General features: G+C 53.1%; 10 protein-coding genes across 10 annotated transcripts in view; 5 read left to right on the forward strand and 5 right to left on the reverse strand.

Moving 5' to 3' along the window:
- Positions 1-618, forward strand: part of BBA_02945 (LysM domain-containing protein) — a gene marked incomplete at both ends in the record, with an annotated part of 1,560 nt that extends 942 nt beyond the window's left edge. The window contains 2 exons of the mRNA XM_008598042.1: positions 83-294; positions 380-618. Of these exons, the coding sequence (XP_008596264.1) occupies positions 83-294; positions 380-618 (451 nt within the window). The remainder of the gene's footprint in view (positions 1-82; positions 295-379) is intronic.
- Positions 619-806: 188 nt separating this feature from the next.
- Positions 807-4,459, reverse strand: BBA_02946 (CPSF A subunit region; the record flags this gene model as incomplete). Its single annotated transcript, XM_008598043.1, has 3 exons — positions 807-1,106; positions 1,162-4,291; positions 4,365-4,459. 3 exons carry the CDS (start codon positions 4,457-4,459, stop codon positions 807-809), a joined length of 3,525 nt encoding a protein of 1,174 aa, XP_008596265.1.
- A 983-nt stretch (positions 4,460-5,442) lies between these two features.
- Positions 5,443-6,538, forward strand: BBA_02947 (uncharacterized protein; the record flags this gene model as incomplete). Its single annotated transcript, XM_008598044.1, has 2 exons — positions 5,443-5,499; positions 5,549-6,538. The coding sequence occupies 2 exons, from the start codon at positions 5,443-5,445 to the stop codon at positions 6,536-6,538; spliced, it is 1,047 nt and encodes a 348-aa protein (XP_008596266.1).
- A 199-nt stretch (positions 6,539-6,737) lies between these two features.
- Positions 6,738-7,863, reverse strand: BBA_02948 (uncharacterized protein; the record flags this gene model as incomplete). Its single annotated transcript, XM_008598045.1, has 2 exons — positions 6,738-7,414; positions 7,506-7,863. 2 exons carry the CDS (start codon positions 7,861-7,863, stop codon positions 6,738-6,740), a joined length of 1,035 nt encoding a protein of 344 aa, XP_008596267.1.
- A 629-nt stretch (positions 7,864-8,492) lies between these two features.
- BBA_02949 (ATP synthase F0) lies at positions 8,493-9,673 on the reverse strand (the record flags this gene model as incomplete). The annotated part of the gene is made up of 3 exons (XM_008598046.1): positions 8,493-9,219; positions 9,274-9,531; positions 9,597-9,673. The coding sequence occupies 3 exons, from the start codon at positions 9,671-9,673 to the stop codon at positions 8,493-8,495; spliced, it is 1,062 nt and encodes a 353-aa protein (XP_008596268.1).
- Positions 9,674-10,674: 1,001 nt separating this feature from the next.
- On the forward strand, positions 10,675-11,922 carry BBA_02950 (WD repeat domain-containing protein; the record flags this gene model as incomplete). The annotated part of the gene is made up of 1 exon (XM_008598047.1): positions 10,675-11,922. The coding sequence occupies one exon, from the start codon at positions 10,675-10,677 to the stop codon at positions 11,920-11,922; it is 1,248 nt and encodes a 415-aa protein (XP_008596269.1).
- A 543-nt stretch (positions 11,923-12,465) lies between these two features.
- On the reverse strand, positions 12,466-13,644 carry BBA_02951 (uncharacterized protein; the record flags this gene model as incomplete). Its single annotated transcript, XM_008598048.1, has 2 exons — positions 12,466-12,799; positions 12,875-13,644. The coding sequence occupies 2 exons, from the start codon at positions 13,642-13,644 to the stop codon at positions 12,466-12,468; spliced, it is 1,104 nt and encodes a 367-aa protein (XP_008596270.1).
- Positions 13,645-15,229: 1,585 nt separating this feature from the next.
- Positions 15,230-16,533, reverse strand: BBA_02952 (RTA1 domain-containing protein; the record flags this gene model as incomplete). Its single annotated transcript, XM_008598049.1, has 4 exons — positions 15,230-15,574; positions 15,681-16,044; positions 16,161-16,252; positions 16,315-16,533. 4 exons carry the CDS (start codon positions 16,531-16,533, stop codon positions 15,230-15,232), a joined length of 1,020 nt encoding a protein of 339 aa, XP_008596271.1.
- Positions 16,534-17,592: 1,059 nt separating this feature from the next.
- On the forward strand, positions 17,593-19,918 carry BBA_02953 (ion transporter; the record flags this gene model as incomplete). Its single annotated transcript, XM_008598050.1, has 3 exons — positions 17,593-17,984; positions 18,047-18,894; positions 18,945-19,918. 3 exons carry the CDS (start codon positions 17,593-17,595, stop codon positions 19,916-19,918), a joined length of 2,214 nt encoding a protein of 737 aa, XP_008596272.1.
- Positions 19,919-23,074: 3,156 nt separating this feature from the next.
- BBA_02954 (Hypothetical protein) lies at positions 23,075-24,092 on the forward strand (the record flags this gene model as incomplete). The annotated part of the gene is made up of 2 exons (XM_008598051.1): positions 23,075-23,322; positions 23,369-24,092. 2 exons carry the CDS (start codon positions 23,075-23,077, stop codon positions 24,090-24,092), a joined length of 972 nt encoding a protein of 323 aa, XP_008596273.1.
- Between the last annotated feature and the right edge of the window lie 94 nt (positions 24,093-24,186).

Here is a 24,186-nt window from a genome sequence, read left to right on the forward strand (position 1 = left end):
ACTGCAACGGCTTCTGGGCCGGCTACTACATCTGCGTCAAGACCAAGAGCTTCACACCGACACCGACGCCGACAACCAGCAGCCCGCCCACGTCGACGGGCCCGACGGCGCCCGGCCCCACGCAGTCGGGCATCACAAAGGACTGCCGCGACTGGTACGTCGCCAAGTCGGGCGACTACTGCGACAAGATTGTGCAGGGCTACTCCAACCTTGACAAGGACACGTTTATCCAGTGGAACCCGGCCGTGGGCAAGGACTGCTCCTCCATCTGGGTAAAGTACGCCTACTGTGTCGGTAAGAAGAGTTCTCCCTCTCATTTTTTGTGCCAACTCGTTCCCTGTTTAATGTGACTCACCTAATGCAATCATCATCGGTACAGGAACCAAGAGTAAACCCGCCAAGCCGGTTACGCCGCCGACAGAGTGTGCGACGCCTCATCCCACGCCCACGCAACCTGGCGCCATTTGCAAGTGCAAAAAGTGGCATCTCGTAAAGGACGGCGACAACTGCTGGGCGCTCAGCCAAAAGTACAACATCTCCGAGGATGACATCAAAAAGTGGAATCCCGGCACTCAATGTAACCTCTGGGCCAAGTACAATGTCTGTGTTGGAGCCTAGTCGCGTTACAAGCGCTCCAAGGAGCGTACAAATTCAGACTTGCGGGCAGGCACGCGCCTCACGGTTCAAACATGATTCATTATTACATCTCTCGTGTCTAGTGACTCTGAATACAATAATACCGACTCCTCAAGTATGCCTCACAGCTTCATGTAGACAGCCTCTGCCCGTCGTGACACTGCATACCATTAATGCATCCTGCGCAATTCCTCAATCATGTTCCGCACGTCTTCCACGTTGAGACCCAGATCCTGGCAGAGCGCAGCCTGGGTTTGCTTACGCAGGTCGAGAAATCTTTCCACCATTTCGCCATCAACAAATCGGAATGGACCATCTGCTTCTCGAGCCTGGTTGCGGAAAGCCCTCCATGCGTCGAAACTTATGCCTCCAGTCGTCTTGACATACTTCTCTATGGTTGTCTGAAGGGTAATGAGCAGGTCTTGGTACTTTGGTGCGATATCGCCGTAGAGATATAGCGTGCCCTCAATCTACAAAAGATCCGTCGTTAGTGTCAGATTATGGCCACCAGGACAGGTAACTTACCGAAGCAAGGAACGCCTTTGGCGATACGACGACATTGTCTGCTGGTGCTACATTCAGTCTTTGAATCTTGTTGATTTGCTCGCCAAGATTCATCTCGCTGGTGATTTCGAGACGGCTACGGTCATGCTCAGTTGGTGCGTCTGGGTTCCGAGCCAGCACAATGATGTTGCCCTGAGCATCCGTCTCCAACCACCGTTCACCACCCAGATGGCATACAGAAGTAGCCCACGCCGACTGGAAGTGCCTAGCCTTTTCCTCGAGTTTGCCAGGCTCTCCATCCTTTGGCGGTGTAAATTCCACCAAGGATAACGATTGCATAATGTCAGCAACACCAATCATGTTTCCGGAGATGTCGAGTGCCACTGGAAAAGAAGCTGGGCGATATGCTGCAAGCTTTTGCAGGTAGCCCTCCGTGCTATTTTCTTCCGTATAGCTGTAGACGACGACAGTCTTGGCAAGACAAGCCACAATGTACTCATCTAGGATACCCAAGCAGCGGCATGCGCCTTTAAGATTATGAGACACAATCGTGTACAGCTGGCGTTTCTCATCTACTCCCAGGACGAGTATGCGACCACGTGTCTCACCGGCTTCGCCAACCTCTGCGTCATTGACAAAGCTCGTTCCCACGACGAAGCGTTCAACAAGAGCACCAGTGGGATCAGGAAGTTCAGCGCGGATAACACTTTCAACCATCTCGAGTGTGCTAGAAGCGGCAAGGGGGAGCGGAGTGCCCAACTCCTGGAACATGATTTCGTCGACCAACTTGACGGAGCTTGTGATGACTTCTGCGTTTTGAATGAGATCCTTCTTTATACACCCGAGAGCGAACGCCTTTGCGCCGGGAGCGTACGCAACACGTCGGACGGTCTCATGTACTGGTAGTGACTTGACGTGGGTGAGACGCTCTTTATCGACGCGGCAGATACGGACGTTCTTGTCAGTGGAGACAAGTATGCAATGAGGAAAACCGTAGCTGTCAAACGGCACCACACAGGTGGCATTATCGGCAGTCGTGGCCGAGTAAACCAGACGGCCTTCGGAGCTGTATATCAGACTGGAATGTTCAGTAGTGGCAAATATGCTGCTTGTACCGTCGCTAGTGTCGTCGGGTTCAGGCAGGATATGTAGACGCGCAGGGCTGCTCCCGAGCGTGACAGTCTTTTTGCCAGACAATTCGAGATTTTCAACAGAGACGTCAAAGCTGGTAACCGTACCATCCTCCAGCGCAACCAGAAGGGTTGGGCCCGAAATATCTGGCGGGTGAAGCTGGACTAGAGCAATATCGCGGGGTACTGAAGCGGCATCCATCGTTTGCTGAAGGTTTTCGCCATGCTTGGCGTTGAGTGTAGCAAGATCCACGATTGTAATCTTGCCAGAGTTCCACCATCCAACGACGCCAAAGTCCATCACGTCTGGTGAAGCATGTAGACAGGATACCTGATCAGACTGACTCGGGTCGGTGCCTTGGTAGCGTTGCACACAAGCTTCTAGATTCTTTTCGATGTTCAATGAGACAATTGTAGTTCCGTCTATGCAGAGCAATACCCATTTGTCGTTGTATGAGGCAGAAGTAATTTCTCCCTCACTCTCGTTTACCCATGACTTCGTCTTTACCCAAGAATCTATCTCCGGGCGATCGTCGAAATGGAATATCGCCACATCTGTTCTCGTTACTTGAAGCAAATCATATCCCGGCAAGGTGGCCGCGATCAGCGTCTCAACTTCGAGATTCAAGCCACACCAGTCATATAATTCTTCGACCTCATCTTCCAACATCAGGAAGATGCGGGTTTCTGTGACAAAAGAAGCAACCAGTACGTCGACCAATCTCGACCCGCGAGACTTGATCATGAATAGTCCTCTCGTGTTCTCAAGTTCGTCGAGTATAACGCAATCTTCAAGCCCAACGCCACTTCGGATGCTGCGCAGTGACCCATCCCTGTAGGCACCGCAGCCAGCAACAATCCTGGTTTGGCCAGACGAAAATACGTTGCCTTGGTGGTTGTCACCGTCTCTGTTGCCCATGTCCATAATCGCAAAATCTAGTATTGGGCCGTTGTTAGAGAGACTCTTGATGATATACAAGGTCCGAGAGTCGAGATCGATCCGTAAAAGCTGCGAGTTGCCATGGTGGGAGGCGAGGAAGAGCATGCCATCGCCCATGTAGACAAGATTCGATGCTCGAGAAATCAGCTCTCTGGAATCTGAAATTTTGAGAGGCTCGACAGTCATGCCAGTAACAATGACTCCTTTTGGCTCTGTATACGTTTTTAGCGTCATCAAGTCGAGGCGTCCGTAGTCGTCGGCGAGAAAGTAGTGTGTATCGTCATACATGGCCCAGGCGACGTATATTTTCGGCTCATCCAACGCCGACGACACGCTAGAGTATGTCAAACTATCAAAGTATGTTAACAAAGTCTCGCCGACGACCAGCAGACCTCCCAAGTGTGCTCTTGTGCCCTCTGTATTTCGAACGTGGTATCGCTTTTCTTCAGCAACGGGGACAGGAATCAGCATTGACGCATATGGGTCGGCAATGACTTGGTCAAGCTCCCGATCTTTATGCGGATCAAATTTGGAGACATCGGTGCCCTTATCGTCTGTTGTCAGCCTATATACAGCGACACGAGCTTCCTCCTGATCAAGCTGTGTCTTGTAAAGAAAAGCGATGCGTGGGTGGCCGGTACGACTGTGGATGAAGGCACTGTCTTTCATCCACAGCTCTGTAAGACGAATCTGTTCCATCTTTTTGAGCTTTTTGGATGCACGGGGAGTGTTTGGCAGCCGGAATATGTTGAGCACGCCTTCCCAAAGATGCATCACCATGTATTTGGCCGTGGGGTCCACGAGGCACTTGTTCTGGCTTTGCGATTCACGCATATACGGCTCGGCCATGTCGTGAATCGTCTCATTGGTAAGAACCATTTCGTTGCTTTTGGGGTTCCAGGATACGTTGAAGTATTGCAGCCGCTCGGTGCCGACAAACAGGAGATCTGTGGTGGCATCTCTCGGCCGTAAACGCTGCAACATGCATATCGTGCCGTGAACGACTTTTGTGTGCAGGCAAGTCATGCCCTCTTGTGTGACGCGCCATATCTCGAGTCGATTCGCCTTGCTAATAGGGACGCTGGTTAGCACTCGAGCTGAGGGTAGATTGCCAGTGCAGGGCATCGACGTGGCGCGGGCAGAAGAGCACGTACGCGACAATCAAATCTTCGTGGTCTGGCGATCTGAACTGGAGTCGGACCGCATGGCGAATGCTCGTGGGTAGATGCACTGGCGCTATGTATGCCATGGTGAAGGTGAGATGGCTCAATCGTGTGTTTGAGGCGAGAGGTAGGCTCTGACAGAGCTTCTCAAGAAGAGCTGCAGCAAAGGAAGTGCGTCACTAACCAAAGCCCTTGCCAAGTTAACCAAGGTAGCAGGCATTTTTAGCGCTTGCTCGCCGGCCAGTGGTGGGGTGCCGGAGTTTAGAACTGGCGACTTGATACCCTCAGACAAAATCCGAACACGACGGCATGGCATGAAAAAGTGCTAATTAGGGAAATAATTTAGGCATTTTTTTTGTGTGCCTCTGTCTTAATTTTTTCAAGTCATTATGTGCTTCGTTGTGTCATGGAAACCTTGACGGTCCTCAGTGCATTGCGGAACACTCACAGCGACAGATCGTGGACTTTTTTGTATCGACAGAACGGCAATCTTTCATTCGCACCTGGGCTCAAATATTCAAATTTCGACAATCGAAGAACCGAAAGCATGTTGGAAAGTTCTACAATGAATATCAGTGAAGAGTCTGCCTTACAATATGCCCAAAGGCACGGCCTGTTCCATAGCCACAGGCATGATGCGTTTTCGCCGCAAAGCTGCTTGACCGGCATTAAATGCCCTCTTGACGATCATGTCTCCATATTTCATCAAGATGAATCTCTTTTGCATGAATTGGAAATACCGAATACTGTGTCAGATATTGATCAAGAGCTATTGAAAGAAGATGCACAAGAAAAGCTCCTAACCACTGCGCAAACAACATCACCGTTTTCCTACCGATCAGGCACACTGCATGACTTGCTACTTGAGCTTCCAGTCATGACACCAGATTCGTCAATTCACACTGACGTCTTCTTACGGGCCATCGGAATTTTCCCCATCAATCGTCTCGCCGAACAGTATTTACCTCTCATCTCAGTGGACCCAAGAAGAGACCAAGGTCTAGACTTTCCTCCTCACGCCGACAGACTACACCAAGCACTGCTATACAAGGTAAACAATGAACGGATCATGGCTCCGAAAAATCTCGGATACCTGTACCAAGATGATTTCGATACGAAAGCGAATGTGAGATTTTACTGCAGCTTCCTGTCCGCCTTGTCCTGACCCTCACTAGGTGTTTTCCATTTGCGAGACTGCGATTACACCACCACCATCGCCAATACTCAATATCAATAATACACTCTCGGCAAGTGGTTCTGATACAAACAGTCTCCACGACGAGAACCGTCTGAGGAATACAGGGCCACCATCAGATGCTGCGAAACAGCAGGACACCATAGAGGTATCTGACAGAAATGACACTGACCAGCAAGCCTCTCAACAACAGACCAGGGCTACATGTCCAGAAACCAGTTTTCGGAAGAAAACGGCAAATGTAGTTGGATCTGCTCAAGTAAAAGACACCGACCATGGGAAGGGAACATTCCCGCTCGAGATTGACGTAGACATGAATGCGGGCGGCTCCTTCTTTGAGGATACCCTGTTCGTCTCCAGCGAGCACTATCAGGACGAAGACATTGAAGTGGAGAGCATGGCCTCAATTCTGGACCAAATCGACAGCCTCTTGATGCCACTCCCCAATGTACCACCTTCCAATCTGAGCTACATCACTTCAGAGAAACCAAGACTCTTCAGCGCCCTCGAATGGGAGCACCACAAACATCTACCCCCTCTGCCACTCGATTTAGCCCTAGAGGAAGCGCTCCCATGGGCACCTCTTCCTCCTCGACGCCGCGGGCAATTTGAATTCGAGGCCCTTGTAGAGCCTTGCGAGCACACTGCGTCAGAAGAGCAGGACCGTCAAATTCACATCGGAAGTATCGGAAACATCAAAGACGGCGAAATTGAAGAGTGCTCCGCACCAGAAGAAGCTGCCAAGCCACAACCGCCGCCGACGAACGCGCTTGACTCGCTAATAAAGCTACGACTGCAGAGAAGCGCATCCGAGCGCGCGCCACAATCAACGGCCAACGTATCGTCGATGCAGTCACAAGACATCAAGCCCATGTTGCCAAAGGTGGACGACCCGGGCGCAACGTCCATGCTAGTATCGGCATTCATGAGCCTTCGAGGCGTCAAAGCTCCGCGTTCGAATCGAAAATGATTTCGCGAGCCACACCAATGTAAAATGAATTGCATTCTCGGACAGTGTACACACTCTATATTTGTATACCAAACGTCTTTCGATGCAAAATCTTGAAAATGCAAAAAAAAGAGCCGTGTATCTCCGTGTATATAAACGATCTAGAGCACAATAAAATAGACGAGAAGAAGACAAGACTGGAATCTTGTACCTTTGTCTTTCAGCAAAGTTCCCACAGCGGCCGTGGCATCGTAGACAGCGCCGGCGCCATCTGCTGGGTCTGCTTAAGCCCAACATACACGACCTTTTGTGACGATCCGCCCACCAGCACGGACCGCGACGCCAGGCCGTAGTAGTCGGAAATCGAATGCGTCAGCCAGCGCTTAAACGCGGCGCTCTCGTCGTCCCCAAGCTCGTCAAACACAACGCCGCCGCGCGTGTCTCTGCGCGCCGCGCGCGTCTTCTTCTCCCTGAGTTCGCGCATCGCGTCCGCGCGGCCCGCAAACACAATCTCCTCCTCATCCGAGTCCAGCGCCTCATCCTCGCCCTCGTCCTCCTCCTCTGCACTGCTGCCGCTTGACAAGTGCTCGTGCACGAACCGCCGCACCGGCTCCTCGAGCGCGCGCACCCATCCGCGGACGGCCGGAGACCGCTTGGCCGACTCACGCAGGTCGCGCGGGACCTCGCCGACGCCGAGACCGGTGGCGCTGCCGCTGAGCAGCTGCTGCTTCTTGCGGGCGGCTTGCAGGCGGCGCGTCTGCTCGCCGACGCGCTCGCGCACGCCGCGGTCCCAGTACTGCGCCACCTGGTACGGCACGACGTGGATGGGGTGCGTGGGCTGGACGTGCCAGTCGGACGGCTGCGGCGGCTGCGCATTGGGAACGCCAATCAGACGGTCTATCCTAGTGTTAGCAGACAAGACTGACGCCTCTTCTGGTCTTCTACGGCAGAGACGCCATATAGATTGGGAGCGACAAGAACAGCGTACCATTTTCCCATCGGCGACGCTGGCGGCTGCCTTCCTTGCCCTTGAGAAGTGCCTCTCGCCGCGCCATGCTGTCTCGTCGTGAGGGCGGCCGCCGCGGCGCGGCCGAGGCAAGTTCATCGGCATCAAATTTCACGGCGCGGGCAGCACCAGTCGTCTTGGACGCGGTCGCCGCGCGGGGTTTGTGGAAAACAAGCTCGTCGATCGGGATAGACAGCGGCGAGCCAGTGCCACGAGCAATTGGGGAGACACTGAGCGACTGCAGCGCCGATATCGTCCACGCGTCAATGTCGATGCCGGTATGGCTCGCCGAGGGCGTTGGCGCAGCATGCTGCATGGAAGAGGGGCTGCCGATGGCCATGACTCTGTAGAGGGGTCCGAGTACGAGGGCTTTTGGATCGATTTGGTTGCGAGTCTGGTAGCGGCACTAGTATGACGAGGAACAATACCGGCTCAGCAGGAGCTACGCGTTTTGTACAAGCAATGTCTAGGCTGCGATATGGATGTAGATTGAAAGTAGTAAATGCCGAGAGGGCTTAAAGCTGGGGAAATGGCTATATGACTCCATTGTCGTGATGCGCGTGCCTACGCTATTCTCGTGCGGCCAATCAGCGGGTTAGCGCAAGGCATGAGGAGGGCATTAGTGGACCACACTTTAACGAGGCGTCGGAAGCCAACAGGGTTCATGCGCGCTATCTGCGGACAGCTGGGATCCCCTTTAGATAGCGATTGCGTCTCTGAAATTGCCCAGCATTGACGCGTACTTGTGCTGTTTCTTGTGGCCACGGCAGCCTGTAACAGAAGGTATGCCACTGGCTGGCTAATTTGCACGAGTGAATACAACGACTGAATGACAAAGGGGTTCGAAGCAGGTTTCAGTCAGCAAGCAACGCCGAAAGGAGCATCCATTCTAAGCTAAAATAAACTAACAATGAAAAGAATCCATGATGCGCCATATGCATACAACCCATTTTAGTGGTGATTTGACGACTAGTAGTTCTTGTGGGGATTGCCGATACCGCCTGGTTTTAACAAAGGCTGACTCTCCCTCGCAATAGCCCGTTCTTCGCGATCCTGAATATGCTCCAAGTCTTCTTCGGTTTCCGCGTAGCGTTCTGGGTGGCCAGTAAAAGGACCTGGTAGACCGCGCTCCCAACCTTCAGAGTATGTGCGATTAGCAATAGGTCTTTGCTGGTTGGAGTGCTCAACAGGAGAGTCGGGTTCATTGATGAGAGGAGCGCTCTCAGACTCCATAGCTTGTTCACGAAGGCGAGCAACTTCGTAGTAGACACACATGAAGAGTACGGATCCCTGCATGGCTGCAGTCAGCAAGTAAATAGCCCACGTACTCCAACCCGCAGAACCCAGGCGCATGTACAGGCTAGCAGCAAACAGTAAGCCGCCGGGTGTCTGTATACACATCATGGGGATACTCAAGCTGCCAGCATGTTTTAGATGGTAGGTTGTCCAGATTTGTGGCACATATTGCACGGCGGCCAAGGCTGCAGCCATGACGCCAAGCAAATGGGCCCAGAAGTTGAGGTGTTGAGGCATGGCGATGGCGAATATGCCAGTAATGATGATGGTAATAAGACCGTGAAGAAAGGCAAGAAGTCCAACTGCCGCAGCGGTTTGCCACTTTGGCGACTCGCCGGCAAGTTCGTCTTGCGGAACTACAGCATCGTCGTAGCGGAAGAACATGAGGAAAAGCACGAGTCTGGACACACGTCAGCAGTCAGCAATGCAAGCATCGAGAATATCATGTCCATACATGAGACTAAAGCAAAGCCATTGCCCGCCGAGTTGTACGATTCCAAGCATAGCAGCTGCGCATTCAAGAGGCTCGATTTCTTTGCAGCAGCTCATGGCGGTACGCGAGGGGGGGACAGTCAAAATATTTGCGAATCCGGCAGTCGCCGACGTAGTACCGAGAAGCACAAAATATGGCGAAATGCCCTCTGCTGTACGTCGTGATATGATTCGATAATGCTGTGGAAGATAGGAGACGAGAAGCCCGAGGAGGATCAATCTGTTGTTGGAAAAGCGTCAGCAAGGGGCAGCAAGAGGGTCATGGGGTCGGGAAAGACGACAAACATTGAAATGACGACCTCGAGATATCTGGGTGTGCGAAAGGCATCGCAGCGCGAGGCGGCATCATCTAACAAGTCCATGTCTGCAGCAGAGGCGACAGGACGCCTTGATATGCAGAAAAGGGGGTGAAGGTGTCGAGGCAGCAGGTCTGGCGGACGAGCTGTACGATGCAATCTGGATCCGGGCCGCCCGTCAGCAAGCGGCGATCGAGTTCGGGACTAGCAAGCGGCTGGCGGCAACGTTTCCGAGTCGGAGATAAGCGTCTGCTAGATGAAGATGTGTGATTGTTCGCCGGCGTCGATGCTCAACATCCGATATAGATGGATGGCGTGAGAAGATGTGGATGGCGTGAAGAGACGTCGGAAAGAATGTAGGTACAGAGGCGAAAGAGGCTGTGAGAGCAGTGGAGCCGACGAGAAGCTACGTGGGATGCAGCAAACAACAACAGGCAGGCAGGCAATTGAGTTGTATGTGTGGAGGCTGTTATCACATCAGACAGGCGGAGGAATGAGAGGGACCTTGGGGCCTTGAGTCAAGAGTCAACGAGCCGGCTCGACTTGGCCAAAGCAGCCAAGGCTGAAGCTGTGGCTGGGTACGCAGAATGAGGGCGGAGCTTGGGCCAGCGCACATATTATCAGGCACAAATGACGTACCTCCTGAGTACCAAGGTACATTTTTTACAATGATAATCACGAGCAGCAATCTGGGGTGATTTGCTCACAATCACGCGAGGTCCACTGTAAATTACAGCCACTGAAATCCCCCAGAACAGTTTCCTCGAGTGGAATTGCAGTGCTGTCCAGTGTCCACTCAACGGGAGTACCCCACACCGCATGTGGGCTCTTTTATGGAGTCGGTTGAATCAAAGTCAAACCTCGAAAATCTGCAAACAGCTGCTCGTTGCCTATCTCGACAACCCCAGCTTCGAACCCCCACAACCATGGCTCGATGCTACCCATCGTCATGAGTCCTGGCCCGCATGGCATAACTAGATCTCATCAAACTATAACACCTTGAAACATATCGTTCTCTGCTGGATATGGGCTCCAGCCCGCAATCACCACATGTGCCACCTCCACACATGGGCACGCCCTCATTCGCTGCTTTGATTGCACAGCGTGCTGCCAATTCAGACACTACCGAAGAAAACAGCTTTTTTTATTCTTCCGCCCAGTGGACAGCCGACGGCACAACTCTCATAGTCAGCTCATCCGACAGCAAAGTCTCAGCTTTTGTCCTGTCATCCAACCTCTTGGAAGCCGATGCCGTTCAGACACTGCACCCCCAAGCTCGTATCCAGCTACCAGAGCCCACACAATGCATTGTTTCCGCTCCGTACTTTTCGCTGTCCAATCCGGCGACACAGACCTTTCTCGTCGGCAGCCGTGACCACCCGCTTCATCTATATCATGCTTTCCCCACGGGGTCAGAAAAGCCTGCGCCACTGTGCATGTACAAGCTCATGAGACATGAAACGGAAGCCTACATCACGCCATCCTCAATGCTTTGGCCAAGTCCAGGAACCCATTTCTTCTGCGGCTCTGCAAACCGCATAGACTACTTTGATGCTTCGCGCCCTGGCTCCGACGGCCCTGTCCACACCCTTCACACCATACCATCCAAAAGACATCTCTTGAAAGGCGGCGGCGTGGGGATGAAGGGTACAGTCTCTGCACTGGCCGACTCACCCCTCGATGCTCCCGGCGGCGGCATTATAGCTGCTGGCACCTGGACACGTTGGATGGGTCTGTACGACATGCTCCGCGTTGACAAGGCTGTTGCCAACTGGAGCATCGCGGGCGCCGACATGCAAGAATTCGGCACGACATTTGGGGGCCAAGGCATTGTTCAAACACGGTGGAGTCCATGCGGGAGATATCTTGTCATCAACGAACGGCACGCGTCAGGCTTTCTCGTCTACGACATTCGCGGCAACGGCAAGCTCCTAAGCGTTTTGGCCGGGCGCGACTGTCAGACACAGCAACGACTGACATGCGATACTTTCGGGAGCGCCAAGGATGGCCCTGGATTCGAGCTCTGGGCCGGTACCGAATCCGGGTCAGTCAAGGTCTGGGACCAAGTTGGCTTGCACTACGGCGTTGTCGAGCCCAAATGGGACTGGGATGCACATAAAGCGCCGATAAGCAGCACCATTGTCCACCCAAGTGGCTCTGTGGTTGCCACGTGCGCTGGTGCTTGGCGACACCCTTCAGACAGCGACGTTGACGGCACTCACGGTGGCTCGAACGGCGGCAAGGTCAAGACCAAGATACTTGACGGTTCAGCCATTAACCTGTGGTCTATCACCAGTCAGCAAGAACCAGGATAGTGCCAAGCTATTCGTTTCGACAGCGTCCTTTCTGCAAATCAAGTCAAAGGAAAAGTGCAAAGATAAAATTTGGCAGAGAATAGACATTAAGCGCTACGCTAAACTCCCAGCTATCTAAGCTATTGCACTAAGGGGGCAATCATGCAATTAAGTATGAAGCCATCCGCCACGGACATGAAGTGCACATCGAGATTGCATCCAATGTTTGTTGTTGTTTCGGCTTTCCATGTCGCTGCCACCCCGCCGCAGTCTGCAAATTGCCAATGTAGAGATAAAACAGAAAAGTAGAAAAGAAAGTAAGCAAAAAAGAAAGCATAAAAGAGGAATTGAGAGTGCATCTTGTGTCGTGTTGGCTAAAAGAAGGTCGAGGAAAGGGTAAAAGAGAGAGAGAAAGGAAACGATATAGTCAGACGCAGCCTGACCGTGCTATGTTTGTCAAGTCCAGCCTGCGGGTATTATTTGCGTTTTTTTTTTTTTTGGTGTATCAATGATTTCAGCTCCAAGACGGCGTATACACAGCTCGTCGCCTCAATCCTCCGTTGCTCAGGATCGAGCGAAATTTCGGGTGCGGCCACCGCCAGTCTGCTGCCAGAATGGACGCTCACCACCACGGCGAGGCATGCTTCCAGTGTCCACCGGCGAAAAGTTTTCAATATTATTGGTAGGTGCAAGAGGGCTCTTGTGTGTTAGGGGAGTCTGGTCAGTGTCCATGTCGGTTTTAGCGCCACCAATGATGCCGCCCTTTGCAGTAGGAGGAATAGGCCATGATTCTGCGTCTTGATGCTGAGGCTCAGATCCGGGAGGCTTGGGCGCCGGTCGCGTGTCAGTCAAGTCATCGTTACTGTCCAAGTCATTCTCCGGGCTGGCCAGCGGGCGGCTGTGGATAGTTAGCAAAGAGCATCATGTTGAAATTCAAGCAGCTTGCCTAATAAATTTGGGCTCCTCTTCCGACTGGGGAGACTCGGGTGTCCGGTTACGGCGCCAAAGGAAGATACCCAGGGCCAGCAAAATAGTGATAGCCGCGAGACCGCCAACAACGCCACCAACAATGGCACTCTTATTGTCGGCTTCTCCTTCTTCATCAGTCGAATCATCAGTGGGCTCACTATTGCGGCCCGAGGTGCTACTAGGGCTGTTGCCAACACTGCTAGTGACCGAGGTCAGAGTCGTAGTAGGACGCAGAGAAACGGAAACGGTTGTGATAGCTATAGGAGCTTCGCCCGAGGCTGTGAGAACAACCGTGGTAGCCATATCAGAGGCTGAGCCGCAACCGTATTGGAAGTATCCGCCTTCAAAGGTATTTTTATAGCAAAAGTTTCCAACGCCGCAACTATAAATGTGAGGGTCAACGACGCCGTGCCCAGGTTTGTTTTCGTCAATGCAGTCGGTGAAGATGCCTTTAGTACAGTCACCCTTGTCGGGACAGCAGCCGATAGCTTTGTTCTGAGCGTCGACGACACAATGGGAACCCGCCATACAGGTCGCGGGCAAATCGGGGTTGCCTCCTATGTAACCACAAATGGTATTGAAATCGCGGCGGGCGAGCTGGGCGGGAAGTGTAGGCTCGATGGGCCAAGATAGGATATCCATTGTTCTAGTCGGTCGTACTGTCTGTCGAGGAAGGGCGTGCCCAGAGATGGGAGCAATCATGACAGACGAGGCGAGCAGAGTAGCCGCGACGATGCTTGGGCACCGGCGCGAATGTGGTTGACGAGGTGACATAGTGGTGTAGGTGATATCGTTGCAAAGCAACTGAATGTTGATGTGATGTCGACTTGTTCTTGCGGAAACCCAGAAGGTGAGAAGGAGAAAATCGCGGCGTTTGCTGGTTTGTGTGTTTGAGTTGTGCGTGCCCTTGCCGTCAAGGCAGGCAAGTGATACAAATGGCAGCCGATAGCCAAGGATGCAGAGTCTGCGATGGAGCAAAAGCTCGCCAATGATGCAAAAATAACGACGTTTTCTGCAGCAAGGCAGTAGAAAAGCACAAGTGTAAATGAGCGATACAGCAGTGGGATACTACAGAGCCATTTGGGTGGTAAGCCAGAGAGGGGAGCCGTGGGAAGAGACAAAAGGGACGGGCATCGAGGCCAAGGGGGGGGACAGGGACAGGGAGTCGATGAGGGAGGAAGAGGTGGGTGGTGATGAGCCAAAGTGGCAGCCACCTAGAGCGGCAAGCACACTCGACTGCATTGAATGTCTAAGAGGAGTTATGGTAAGAGACATGTAAAAGACGGAAGTGATGAACAATGAGTGAAATCGCGAGGATCAATGATAGCTACGGCTAATAGTTACGGAGTAGACAAAGAAATGATGGACGGAAAACCGGGGATATCTAGAACAGTTATTCAAGACAATAGCCAGCGCCCTGTGGAGGAGAAGAGGAGGGGGCTAGAGGGAGCATGATAGGATACCAGGTTGTGTTTCTTTGCTTTCAAGTACCACAGTATTGAACTGATGGAGTTGGATGTAATGCTTCAGTGGAACTAATGGAGACGAAAGATGACAGTTCGATCTAGCTCGACTATTTCCTGGTTGGCTCAAGTGTGCCAACGTCGAACGAGCAGCACATTTCCATTGATTCTCCGCCTGCCGCCTTTTCAATCACAAGCAGATTTTGTCGGCAGGCAAAGACACATTTGTCTTGATAGCATCCCTGTAAGGCATCCTTCCTACTTAGGTAGCACCGTGCACTGTGCGGAGATCCATCCCGTTCGCACGCAGCATCCCTGCCGCGCCTCGTTGCAAGGGCGACCCTGCCACAGTGCCCGCTGCACTCTCGCACGCAGCCACGATATGCAAGGGCGTGGGCCATGAACAAGACAATGATGACACAAGCTCGGAAGAAGAAGAAAGCATACTGCTGAATTGAGAGACAAAGGCTGGCAGGCCGCGCATGACATGCAAAGGTTTTCTTGTTTTGCTTTTTCCCCCCTTTTTGTTGCTTCCCCCTCTTCCTCAGACGTTCGCAGCAACGCACGCACCGCACTACTGGTAGCGAAGGCGCAGGGGAAAAGTTTGGGTGATGCTTGCCAGGAGAGGACAGCAAACTGACCGAAACGTGAAGAACTTCTTTGAAACAGTCGTTGCGCAACCATATCGGAAGAAATTGAAAGACGCCAAGCTATCCACTGGGCAATACTACTACTCCGTATGCTGGCTGACAAGCGCGCCTGTGAGTGTGTAAAAAGGGAACTTGTATATCCGCCTCTCGATGATATTAGGCCATCTGCCTTCTGCTAGGTGATTCAAAACATGACAAAAACTCGCGATTTCCATCATCCAAGACAAAGCCTCGTCAAGACATAGCCTACACTCTATCATGCACCGGCCCCATATCATCGCCGTCCGTTTGCTCCGCCAACCTCTCCATGTCGTGGGAATCCGAGAACTCGCCAGTCTTCCTCGCCTCCTTTCTTCTCTTCTTTTCCTCCTTCGCACGCTGCCTGATTGCCTTCTTCTCCCCGCGCGTCTTGTGCGGAAACTCCCCGTCCGGACCACGCAGCACAAGCCCGGGATGCATCACGTTGAGCAACACCAGCGCGATCACCATCGGCAAGGCGTCGAGCGCGAGCGGGTACATCTCGTTCGTGATGAGCTCGTTGCTGGCGTCGATTCCTGGCCCAAACTCTAGTAGTCGAAAGATGACGCGGACCTGACAATTGGACACGGGCATCAGCCACGGCGCCCTTGTTACTTGAATTGTTTTCTCCCCCTCGTCATACACGTCGAGATTGATTGAATTCGCAAGGTCAACTCACTATGATCAAAACAAGAACAGCCAGCATAGTCCATGTCAATATTTGCAGCCGGCGTCCCATGCCCTTTCCTTGCGACACTTGCCGCATCCGGTGGTAGAACCATCCCGTCATGACCCCAAAAATGACCACGAACCCGAGCTGCAGCGCGATACCCGCCGTATACAGTTTCATCCCGATGGGAGCCAGATTGCGATTGTCATCATTGGATAGGAGCAGGCCGCCGCCCAGCTGCACCAGGAAGCAGACGACGTCGAGCCACACAAACAGCACCGTCAGCTTGACAGCGCGGACACCCCAAATCTTCTTGTCGGGAAGGCCAAAGAGACCATGCGGGCGACCGTCATATACGCAAAGGCGTTGATCCCTATGTTTTTATCAGGACCTGTTCAGCTGCGGATGTCGATGGCGGTGATGCAAACTCCACGCGTGCACTTACACAGCGGCGCCAGCAGAAAGAGAAGCTGCCCCCATAGCGCATACTGCCGCTCTTGTTGGTTGTGGGCTCCCAAGGTACGGTTGCTAAATGCTGCCGTCTCCCACGCGGCGCCCATGATGAGCACCCAGCAGAATCGCTACATTGTCTGCATGTCAGATTTTTCCCGTTGCCGAGACATGTCGTTGTGGGTGGTTGTACCTTTTTGTAGGCAATGGCCTGGACAATGTGGGCTAGGAAACTCGCGCCAAACAGCGCAGCAAATGCCAAATTCGCTTCGAAACTCGGATCATCGTTGTAATAGGAGTTGCACGCACCAAAAGGCACATGCCCATGATTATCTGGCACGGCTGTGGTGCAGCTCGGCGAAGCAGCAGTGCGCCTCGTCAGTGTAGCTATGTTCGTCGTCAAAGTCGCCATGGCATTCGGAAGCTCTTGTTGCACAAGACCGTCTTTCCAAAGCCTCTACTTTTCTCTTCGGGCCATTATATATGCGTTCATGATTTTGCATCGCATTCTTAACCGATCAACGTGAATTGCTATAATTACTCTTCTTCTCCACAATGTGAGAGAGACTTGTGCACTCCGTATGGAGGTGACAGGATGTGCTCTGGTACAAGAACCAAGCATAGGGCTGCTTCGCATTAAACCGAGAAAAGACGAAGGGACACGCCCAGGTTGGTGCTGTGGCTGTAAGCCAGCTGGGTCTAATCCAGCCCTATCCAGCAGTCGCCGGTAAGGCTGTGGTGGGGTTTCGGCTGGCAGGTACGCGTTCAAAGTCAGCTTCGTCGGATTCGCTCGCCGGCTTTGCGAGGCAGTGTGTGCAGAATTTTTATTTTATTTTTTTCTTTTTGGAAAGAAAATTTGCCGAATGGCTTTTTATTTCACTTTCTTGTCTCATATGAAAGCGTTTAGTCGAGAGCGTGTATGCCGTCGCCGCTCCGCTGGTACTTATTGAATAAAATCACAAGACTGATTAGCAGTGTTGTTGGACATGAATGCGGAGATACACAAATCACTTTAGCTGTAAATGTCATTGCACATCCACGAAGCAACAGTAGAATCGGAACAGATAAGCAAGAAAAACAACACCGTGCCCAGTCCCTTCAAAGAAGCCTATCATTTCACGTGCATATTACAGCGTCTTTATGCACGGCGCCTGCTTAAGGCTGGTAGACGCCAAACAATGCCACGATGCGGCAATGGACTGTTACCAGCCTGATCGGGCAGAATGTCTCATTGCCACTCTTTTGTTAATCGAGCCTGTCTCAAGACTACCAACGACTTACAAACTCCATCATGCGCATACTTTTTTTACCAATCTTTTTTTTTTTTTTACACCAGCGCTTGGGCCCATCTGATCGCCGAACCAACTGTGCGACCAGCGTTGTAGGCACGGCCATGTAAACAGCGAACAGCTTCCTGACCCGCACGGCAGCAAGCGAACTACCAACGACAAAGGTTTCCACTCCAGCCAGCATGACTGCTGCTTTTACATGTCATGTACTCGAAATGGCGCGCGACGAGAGTGTCGACACGGCCCCGTACGACTGGTGCCCTTTACCGGATATAAACGACGACGATGAGTTTCGGTCCGTCATCAAGAAACTCTCCATGTACGCCGCCTTTCCCCTTTTCTTCATTGCTGGCGTCGGCGCAAACGGCCTAACCACCTTGATCTCCCAAACACACCAGGCCACGGCATCGGTTGCTAACCACGAATTGCCCTCGCGTAGATACTTTGACTCGGCCATTGAGCTCCCGAGCACGTTTGAGCAGCTCCGCACGACGCCCGCGGGCGCCTGCCTGCGCGACCTGGCCAACCACCTCGCCGAGACGTGCCAGAACCCGCTCATTGTGAATGCCCTGCTGTAAGCCCTCTTCTATCAGTCGTGTCATCAACGCCCATGTAGTCGACTGATGAACAAAACAGCGCACTGAAATGGCACTACGACACCGAGAGGCAGGACCAGACCCTCAGCGAGGCTCGCTCCTCGGCCTGCGAGATTGTCGCATGGCGCTTCCTCGCGCTTCTCTCCGATGCCGACGCCATGCGCTTCTGCCTCTGCGAGATTCCCGACTCACGCGCCCCTCGCCGACCGTCGCGTGATGGTCGTGGTCGCGACGAGGAGGCGCAGCAGCAGCAGCAGCAGCAGCAGCAGTATCCCGCCACCGAGACGGCACCGCTGCTCCCACGTCGGCGCCGACTTGCCAAGACGAGCCCCAACGGCATGCGTCTCCGCCCACCCGGGGGCTCATCGCGCCAGTCGCTGTGCCTAGACGACGCGATGACGCCAGCCGGCGGCGTTGGCGACGCAGATCCAGCGGTCACGTTTCGCACGCTCAACGGCCTGGAAATGGCCGTCGTCTCGGGCGCCAAGCGCTTCCTCGGCCGTAGTGTCGTGCAGCGCATCGTCGCGGGCATCTGGCACGGCGACATCATCTTCTGGGACACCTTGTCGGTGCGCGCGACAAAACGGCCGTGTCTCTACGACCCGGCCAAGACGGACCTCTACTCGCGCCTGCGCGTGCCCAAGTACCTCAAGACGTTTGAGGCCTTTTTCTTCCTCATCTTCCTGTATCTCTACTACACGGTGCTGATCCAGCGCGTGATTGAGAGCGTCACGGCGACCGAGGCGGTGCTGTGGGTGTGGATCGCGGCGTTTTGCTACGACGAGTTTAGCGAGTGGCTGGATGCAGGGTCCGTCTTTTACGTGACGGACATTTGGAACGTGTGCGACTTGATCATGATGCTGCTCGGCTGTGTGTTTGCGGTACTGAGTAGGTTACTCCCCTAGATGCAGGGCCGTGGTTGATGCTAACAGATGCAGGAATCACTGGCGTGATACGGCAAAGCACCGCCCTCAACAACACGGCCTTTGACATTCTCGCTCTTGAGGCCCTCTTTCTCGTCCCCCGAATGTGCTCTCTCCTCTCGCTGAACCCCTCCTGGGGCATCCTCATTCCATGCCTCAAAGAAATGACCATGGACTTTATCAAATTCATGGTCATCATCCTCATCATCTACTGCGGCTTCCTCACCACCTTTTCCCTCCTCGGCCGCGACCACTTTACCCTTGTCCAGATGGCTGGCGTCCTGGGCAAAATCTTTTTCGGCTCCAGCTACGTCGGCTTCGACATTATGCACGACATTGACCCCTACTTTGGCCCGCCGCTCATGATTGTCTTCATCACCATGTCCACCTTTCTGCTCATGGGCTCGCTCGCCGGTCTGCTCGCCAACAGCTTCGCACGCGTCATGGACGCCGCCCACGTCGAGTACGTCTACGTCTACAGCGTCTACGTGCTCGAGGCCTCGACCAGCAACCGCCTCACCCACTTCTACCCGCCCTTCAACCTGCTCGCTCTGCTCGTCTTCCGCCCCTGGCGCCTCGTCCTGCGCGGCGACGACGCCTTTCGCCGCGCCCGCATCTGGCTGCTCAAGGTTACCCACACGCCCATTGTCGCCGTCATCCGCCTCTACGAGATGCTGACGCGGCGCAGCGCGGCCGACGGGTTGTCGCCGCTGTCGGGGTCAATAATGGCTCCGGGCGGGGGCTTTCGCCGCGCAGAGTCGCGTCTCGATGCGGAGAGGCCGGAGAGGGGCCGCAGACGCGCAAAGCGTCGGAGGCTGGTACTGCATTCGCAGGAAAGAACAGCGGTCGAGCAAGGATCCGCAGAGGTGGACCGTGTTGCGCTCGAGACACGGATCGGGGAGTTGAATAGCAAGATTGATAAATTGACTGATCTTGTCATAGAGATGAAACGAAGAGAAGATTCGCACCTGCGGAACCAAGATTCATAGAGCAATTCAAGCAATACATAGAAATCAGAAATAGACCGATCAAAAGTTACCGCCCCAAACTGCTCAATTCTTGTTGGCCAGTCATCTCAATCCAACTTTCAATCTCCTGTAGTACTCAATTTCCTTCGACTCCTTAAACTGTGCTTCTTTGACTTCTTCCGCGAGTAACGCGTCGAGCATTTTCTTTGACAAGTCTCATTAATCGCTGGTACTCGCAGTAATCCTCGCGCCTAAGGGCTTGCGCTCGATTGACAGATTCATTTGTCGTCATAGTCATCTGACTATCTAATCCCATATTGGCAAAGATTTTCCGTTCGGGGTCGACTGCAAGACTTTGGCTTACTTGTGCTTCCTCAGTGCGCTCGATTCTCCGCGCAAGGCTGTTATCAAAGATGTCCCCCTCCTCACTGCGAAACTCCACCAAGCGTTCATGCACGTATTCAACGGAGAAATAGACGAGAGCTGAAGGTTGAAACGCAGTGATCTGGGAGAAGAAGAGCGCCCACGTTTCTGATGGCTCAGGTATCACTCCATCAGCGGCCGCTTCGTACTTGGAGACGCAGTCCACGAGAATGAGACACGTCAGGGTTTTCGCATGGTCCGCAATGAACTCGACTAGCTCAGGGCATACGAAGCTATGATTTATCTGCAAAGATCGAAGCAAGGGCAAACTACCCGGTCTTAGCGGGAAATTGATCCCATTGGGTTCTCTGTCGCCTAGGGGGTAACATTGGACCACTCCCAACATGAGATGCGTAAGCTGATGCATGTGGCGGAAGAAATTCTCGGGCATTCTCGTGATAAATCTGCGGTATCCAGGTATCTCAGTTGCATTGTTTGCCCAGCAACATGTAGGGTCGATGATCGAGATAGATGCTGATGTGAGGCGACCAAGCAACTCGCTAAAGCGACGAGTGTTGAATGCTGTGACAGTCAATGCTATCACATCTCTGAAATTGATCCTGCGTACTATTGTGTTCTTTGCAATTGCTTGATAGGTTTCATTTAGCACAGCTCGCCATCGGTAGCGCTTCTCAGCATCCCTAGTTTCAATCGGATGCTCGATATAGCTCAACAAGCACAGAGAGTCATTCCACTGTTCGAAATCGTCGGATTCCATGCCGTTAATCCTCAACCACAAATGGACTTCATTTGCCTTTGATGTAGCGCATCCTTAAGAGCTGGCGACTGGCTGGCAGCAGTGCTCGGGATTTCAGGACCGGCGGCTTCTCGCCAGGCTCGATATTACTCTCCGGTTCGGCCCAATAGGTGAAACACAGGTGCCTAACATGATCGCCGTGTGTCTTGGCAGCCGCGAGAGCAGAGTCGGAAGTCCTTTGGTCGTTGCCAAATCTGATGGTGTGGAAAACTAATGGCGCCAAGTGCGCCCGATATGTCTTGCAGGTGCTGCTTAGACGAATAAGGTCGCGGTGGCACAGCTGCTCGACAATCCCATCGTATAGCTCTTGTGGGAGCTGGAAAATGGAAAAGGACATTCTCCTTATCTCGAAACCGGACTGTAGCCTGAAAATGGTCAAAATTCTTTAAAGTTGTCAAAGAAGTCTCTGGGCCGTGCATGGTCGAGATGGTGCAAGTTGAGAATGGCAACTCCCGCTTTGGGTCTCATTCGCGTATTCAATCTTGTTCTGTTTCTTTAGGCAGAAAAGCCTACGCGAGTGGAGCAATTTGTTTCACCTGAGGCATGCGTTTGCGAGAATTCTTGTTTGTGTGAGAAGATATTCAAAGACCCTATCCTGGTGTCTGGCAGCTGGCGGCCATACTGATCCGTTTGCTGCTGGCTGTGGCAATAGCTGGTAAGAAAGCTACGATACAATGACGATTTAGTGACTACATAGGATCTTAAAAATTAAACATAACTCAGACGAAACACTTTGATGATATTTAAGGAAATCGGCAGATTTTCTATGTACGCTCAGGGTATTATTGTGTTTTGATAGGAACCTAGTTACGCTGGAGATTGCCGTACAAGGAAATGGAATTAGTATACAGAGAGATTTTTTTTTGAAGAAAAGAAAGACAAAAAAGAAAAGAGCAGTAGTTGCGTGATTTTCAGCGTCAGGGCATGTGAACAAACCAAGGAACTTCATCTTATGCCATCATGATGGTACTCGTGAGCGTTCAGCGCAATCCTGATCACGAAATGTCATGTTGGGAATTCCTTTGTGGATCTCGAGCTTCTTGTAAAACCCCTGAAAAATGATATTCTTGATGGAGCCCGAATTGTTCTGTTCAAATCCAGGGGTTGTGCTAATCCTCCGGCGATGCGACCGGCATTGCATTTGACCAACAGCTCCAAGCGCTCGAGAGCTCGCTCACCAGGCCATTGGTCTTTGGCGTTAGAAAGCAGCAACCCCTGAATATACTTTCAAAATGCATTTTTTTTTTCACGACATTTACGTAGAAACGTACGCAAAGTCTTATGTCTGCCTTGGCCCCTTCAACTCGACCACAAACAATATATATCGCCAGACGCGCAGCCTTGAGTGTCATGAGCAACAGCCCAGCTCCTGATCTCAGCCCCCTATCTGCCGATTCACAGAGCTTCACCTAATTATGATATGATTTCCTCAATTCCCTTTGTTAAAGTCCCTCATCACCATTCTTTTCGAAAATCACCGTGGCAAAGTCATTGCTTGGATCACGTCACTGCAGCAAGTGGCCTGCGCTGCGGCTCTCGCTAGCGAATGCCCGACTCGTTCCGAACTAGCTCGCTCTGAAGTAAAGCACGCCGCCAGCTCCGATTTCGGGCTTTTTTTTTTATCTGGTCTGCAATGTTTCATCGACCACTACAGCAAACCGACCAAGCTCATCAAGCTTATCAAGCTCCATTTCTCGCTCTCTTCTTCGTCGCGCTACTTCATCTGCCATCTCCAAGCAAAACCCACTCATCAACGGGTCGTCTTCCTTGTCCACTATTTGTAACTTCGCGCCGGCGCCGTCTAATCATCTCCTCCGGGTCCCCACCCGACAAAAACCGCAGCGAAGCGCTCGTCTACGGGATGGGTTGCAAACCGCTCGTCACGACAATCCGACCTACCAATCACCAAATTAGAAGCACTCGCTTGCATTTTTCAATATAATACCTGCGCTGCGTTTGATAGACATATATTTACACATACGCGGAGACCAGTCATAATGGCTCCCCCTGCGGCGTCCGCGACGGCGCAGACGCCTCTCCTTTCTGCATCAACGCCATCATCACCATCACCAACACCACCGCAAACGTCATCGCCAACATCATCCTCCGCAACCATAACCACACAATCGAGCTCGAAATCGCGCCAATGGAATACCAAAAACCTCGGATCTCGTCTCGGCGCCGACGCCGTCAGCGCATCCTGCGCCGCGGGTTTGATATCCCCTCTGATTGCCTTCATTGACAAGTATGTACCCTCCCCTCTCTCCCATCTCTTTCTCTAACATGTCCAGATCCATCATGGAAACCGCCTCTGGCTCCAGCCCCTCCATCCTCACCTCTCTCCGCCGCTCTCTCACCTCCCTCGTCCGCTCTCCCCTCCGCACCCTCGCCTCGCGACCCGTCGGCCTCGTCTTCCTCCTCTACGGCGGCACCTACCTCACCGCAAACACCCTCGACACTGTCTCCTCGACCCTCGCCCCCGCCCCCGCGCGCACCACCACCGCCGGTCCCGCCAAATTCGCCGCCTCCTCCCTCGCCAACGTCTCGCTCTGCGTCTACAAGGACCAGGCCTTTGTCAAGCTCTTTCGCGACGCCGCCGCCGGTCCGGCCCGTCCTGTCCCGCTGCCATGCTTTGCCATTTTTGCGCTGCGCGACTGCCTGACCATTTTTGCGTCGTTCAACATACCCACAAGGCTGGCGCCCCATATCGACGCCTACACCACGCAGAGCATGCGCGTGTCGGGGCTCACGGCCGCGCAGTTCCTCGCGCCCGCGGCCGTACAGCTCGTGTCGACGCCACTGCACCTGTTTGGTCTGGACTTGTACAATCGGCCGTCGGCGGCGGGCGCAGGCGCGCAGCAGGCCAAAGTGTCGTGGGGGGACCGATGGCAGGCGATTCGGCGCGGGTGGCTGCCGTCGTGCGCGGCGCGCATTGGCCGCATCGTCCCCGCGTTTGGCGTCGGCGGCGTCGTCAATTACAAAGTTCGGCAGGGCTTCATGACAAAGTTGGAGTGAGCGACGTGCTACCCGCCATTGTCTCCTTTTTCCCTGCCCTGCTTTCCTTTACACCATCTCACAATAAACGCGTCACCCATGAAAATTGCCATAC

Source organism: Beauveria bassiana (assembly GCF_000280675.1).
Source record: "Beauveria bassiana ARSEF 2860 unplaced genomic scaffold BBA_S00006, whole genome shotgun sequence".
NCBI classification, from domain to species: Eukaryota; Fungi; Ascomycota; class Sordariomycetes; order Hypocreales; family Cordycipitaceae; genus Beauveria; species Beauveria bassiana.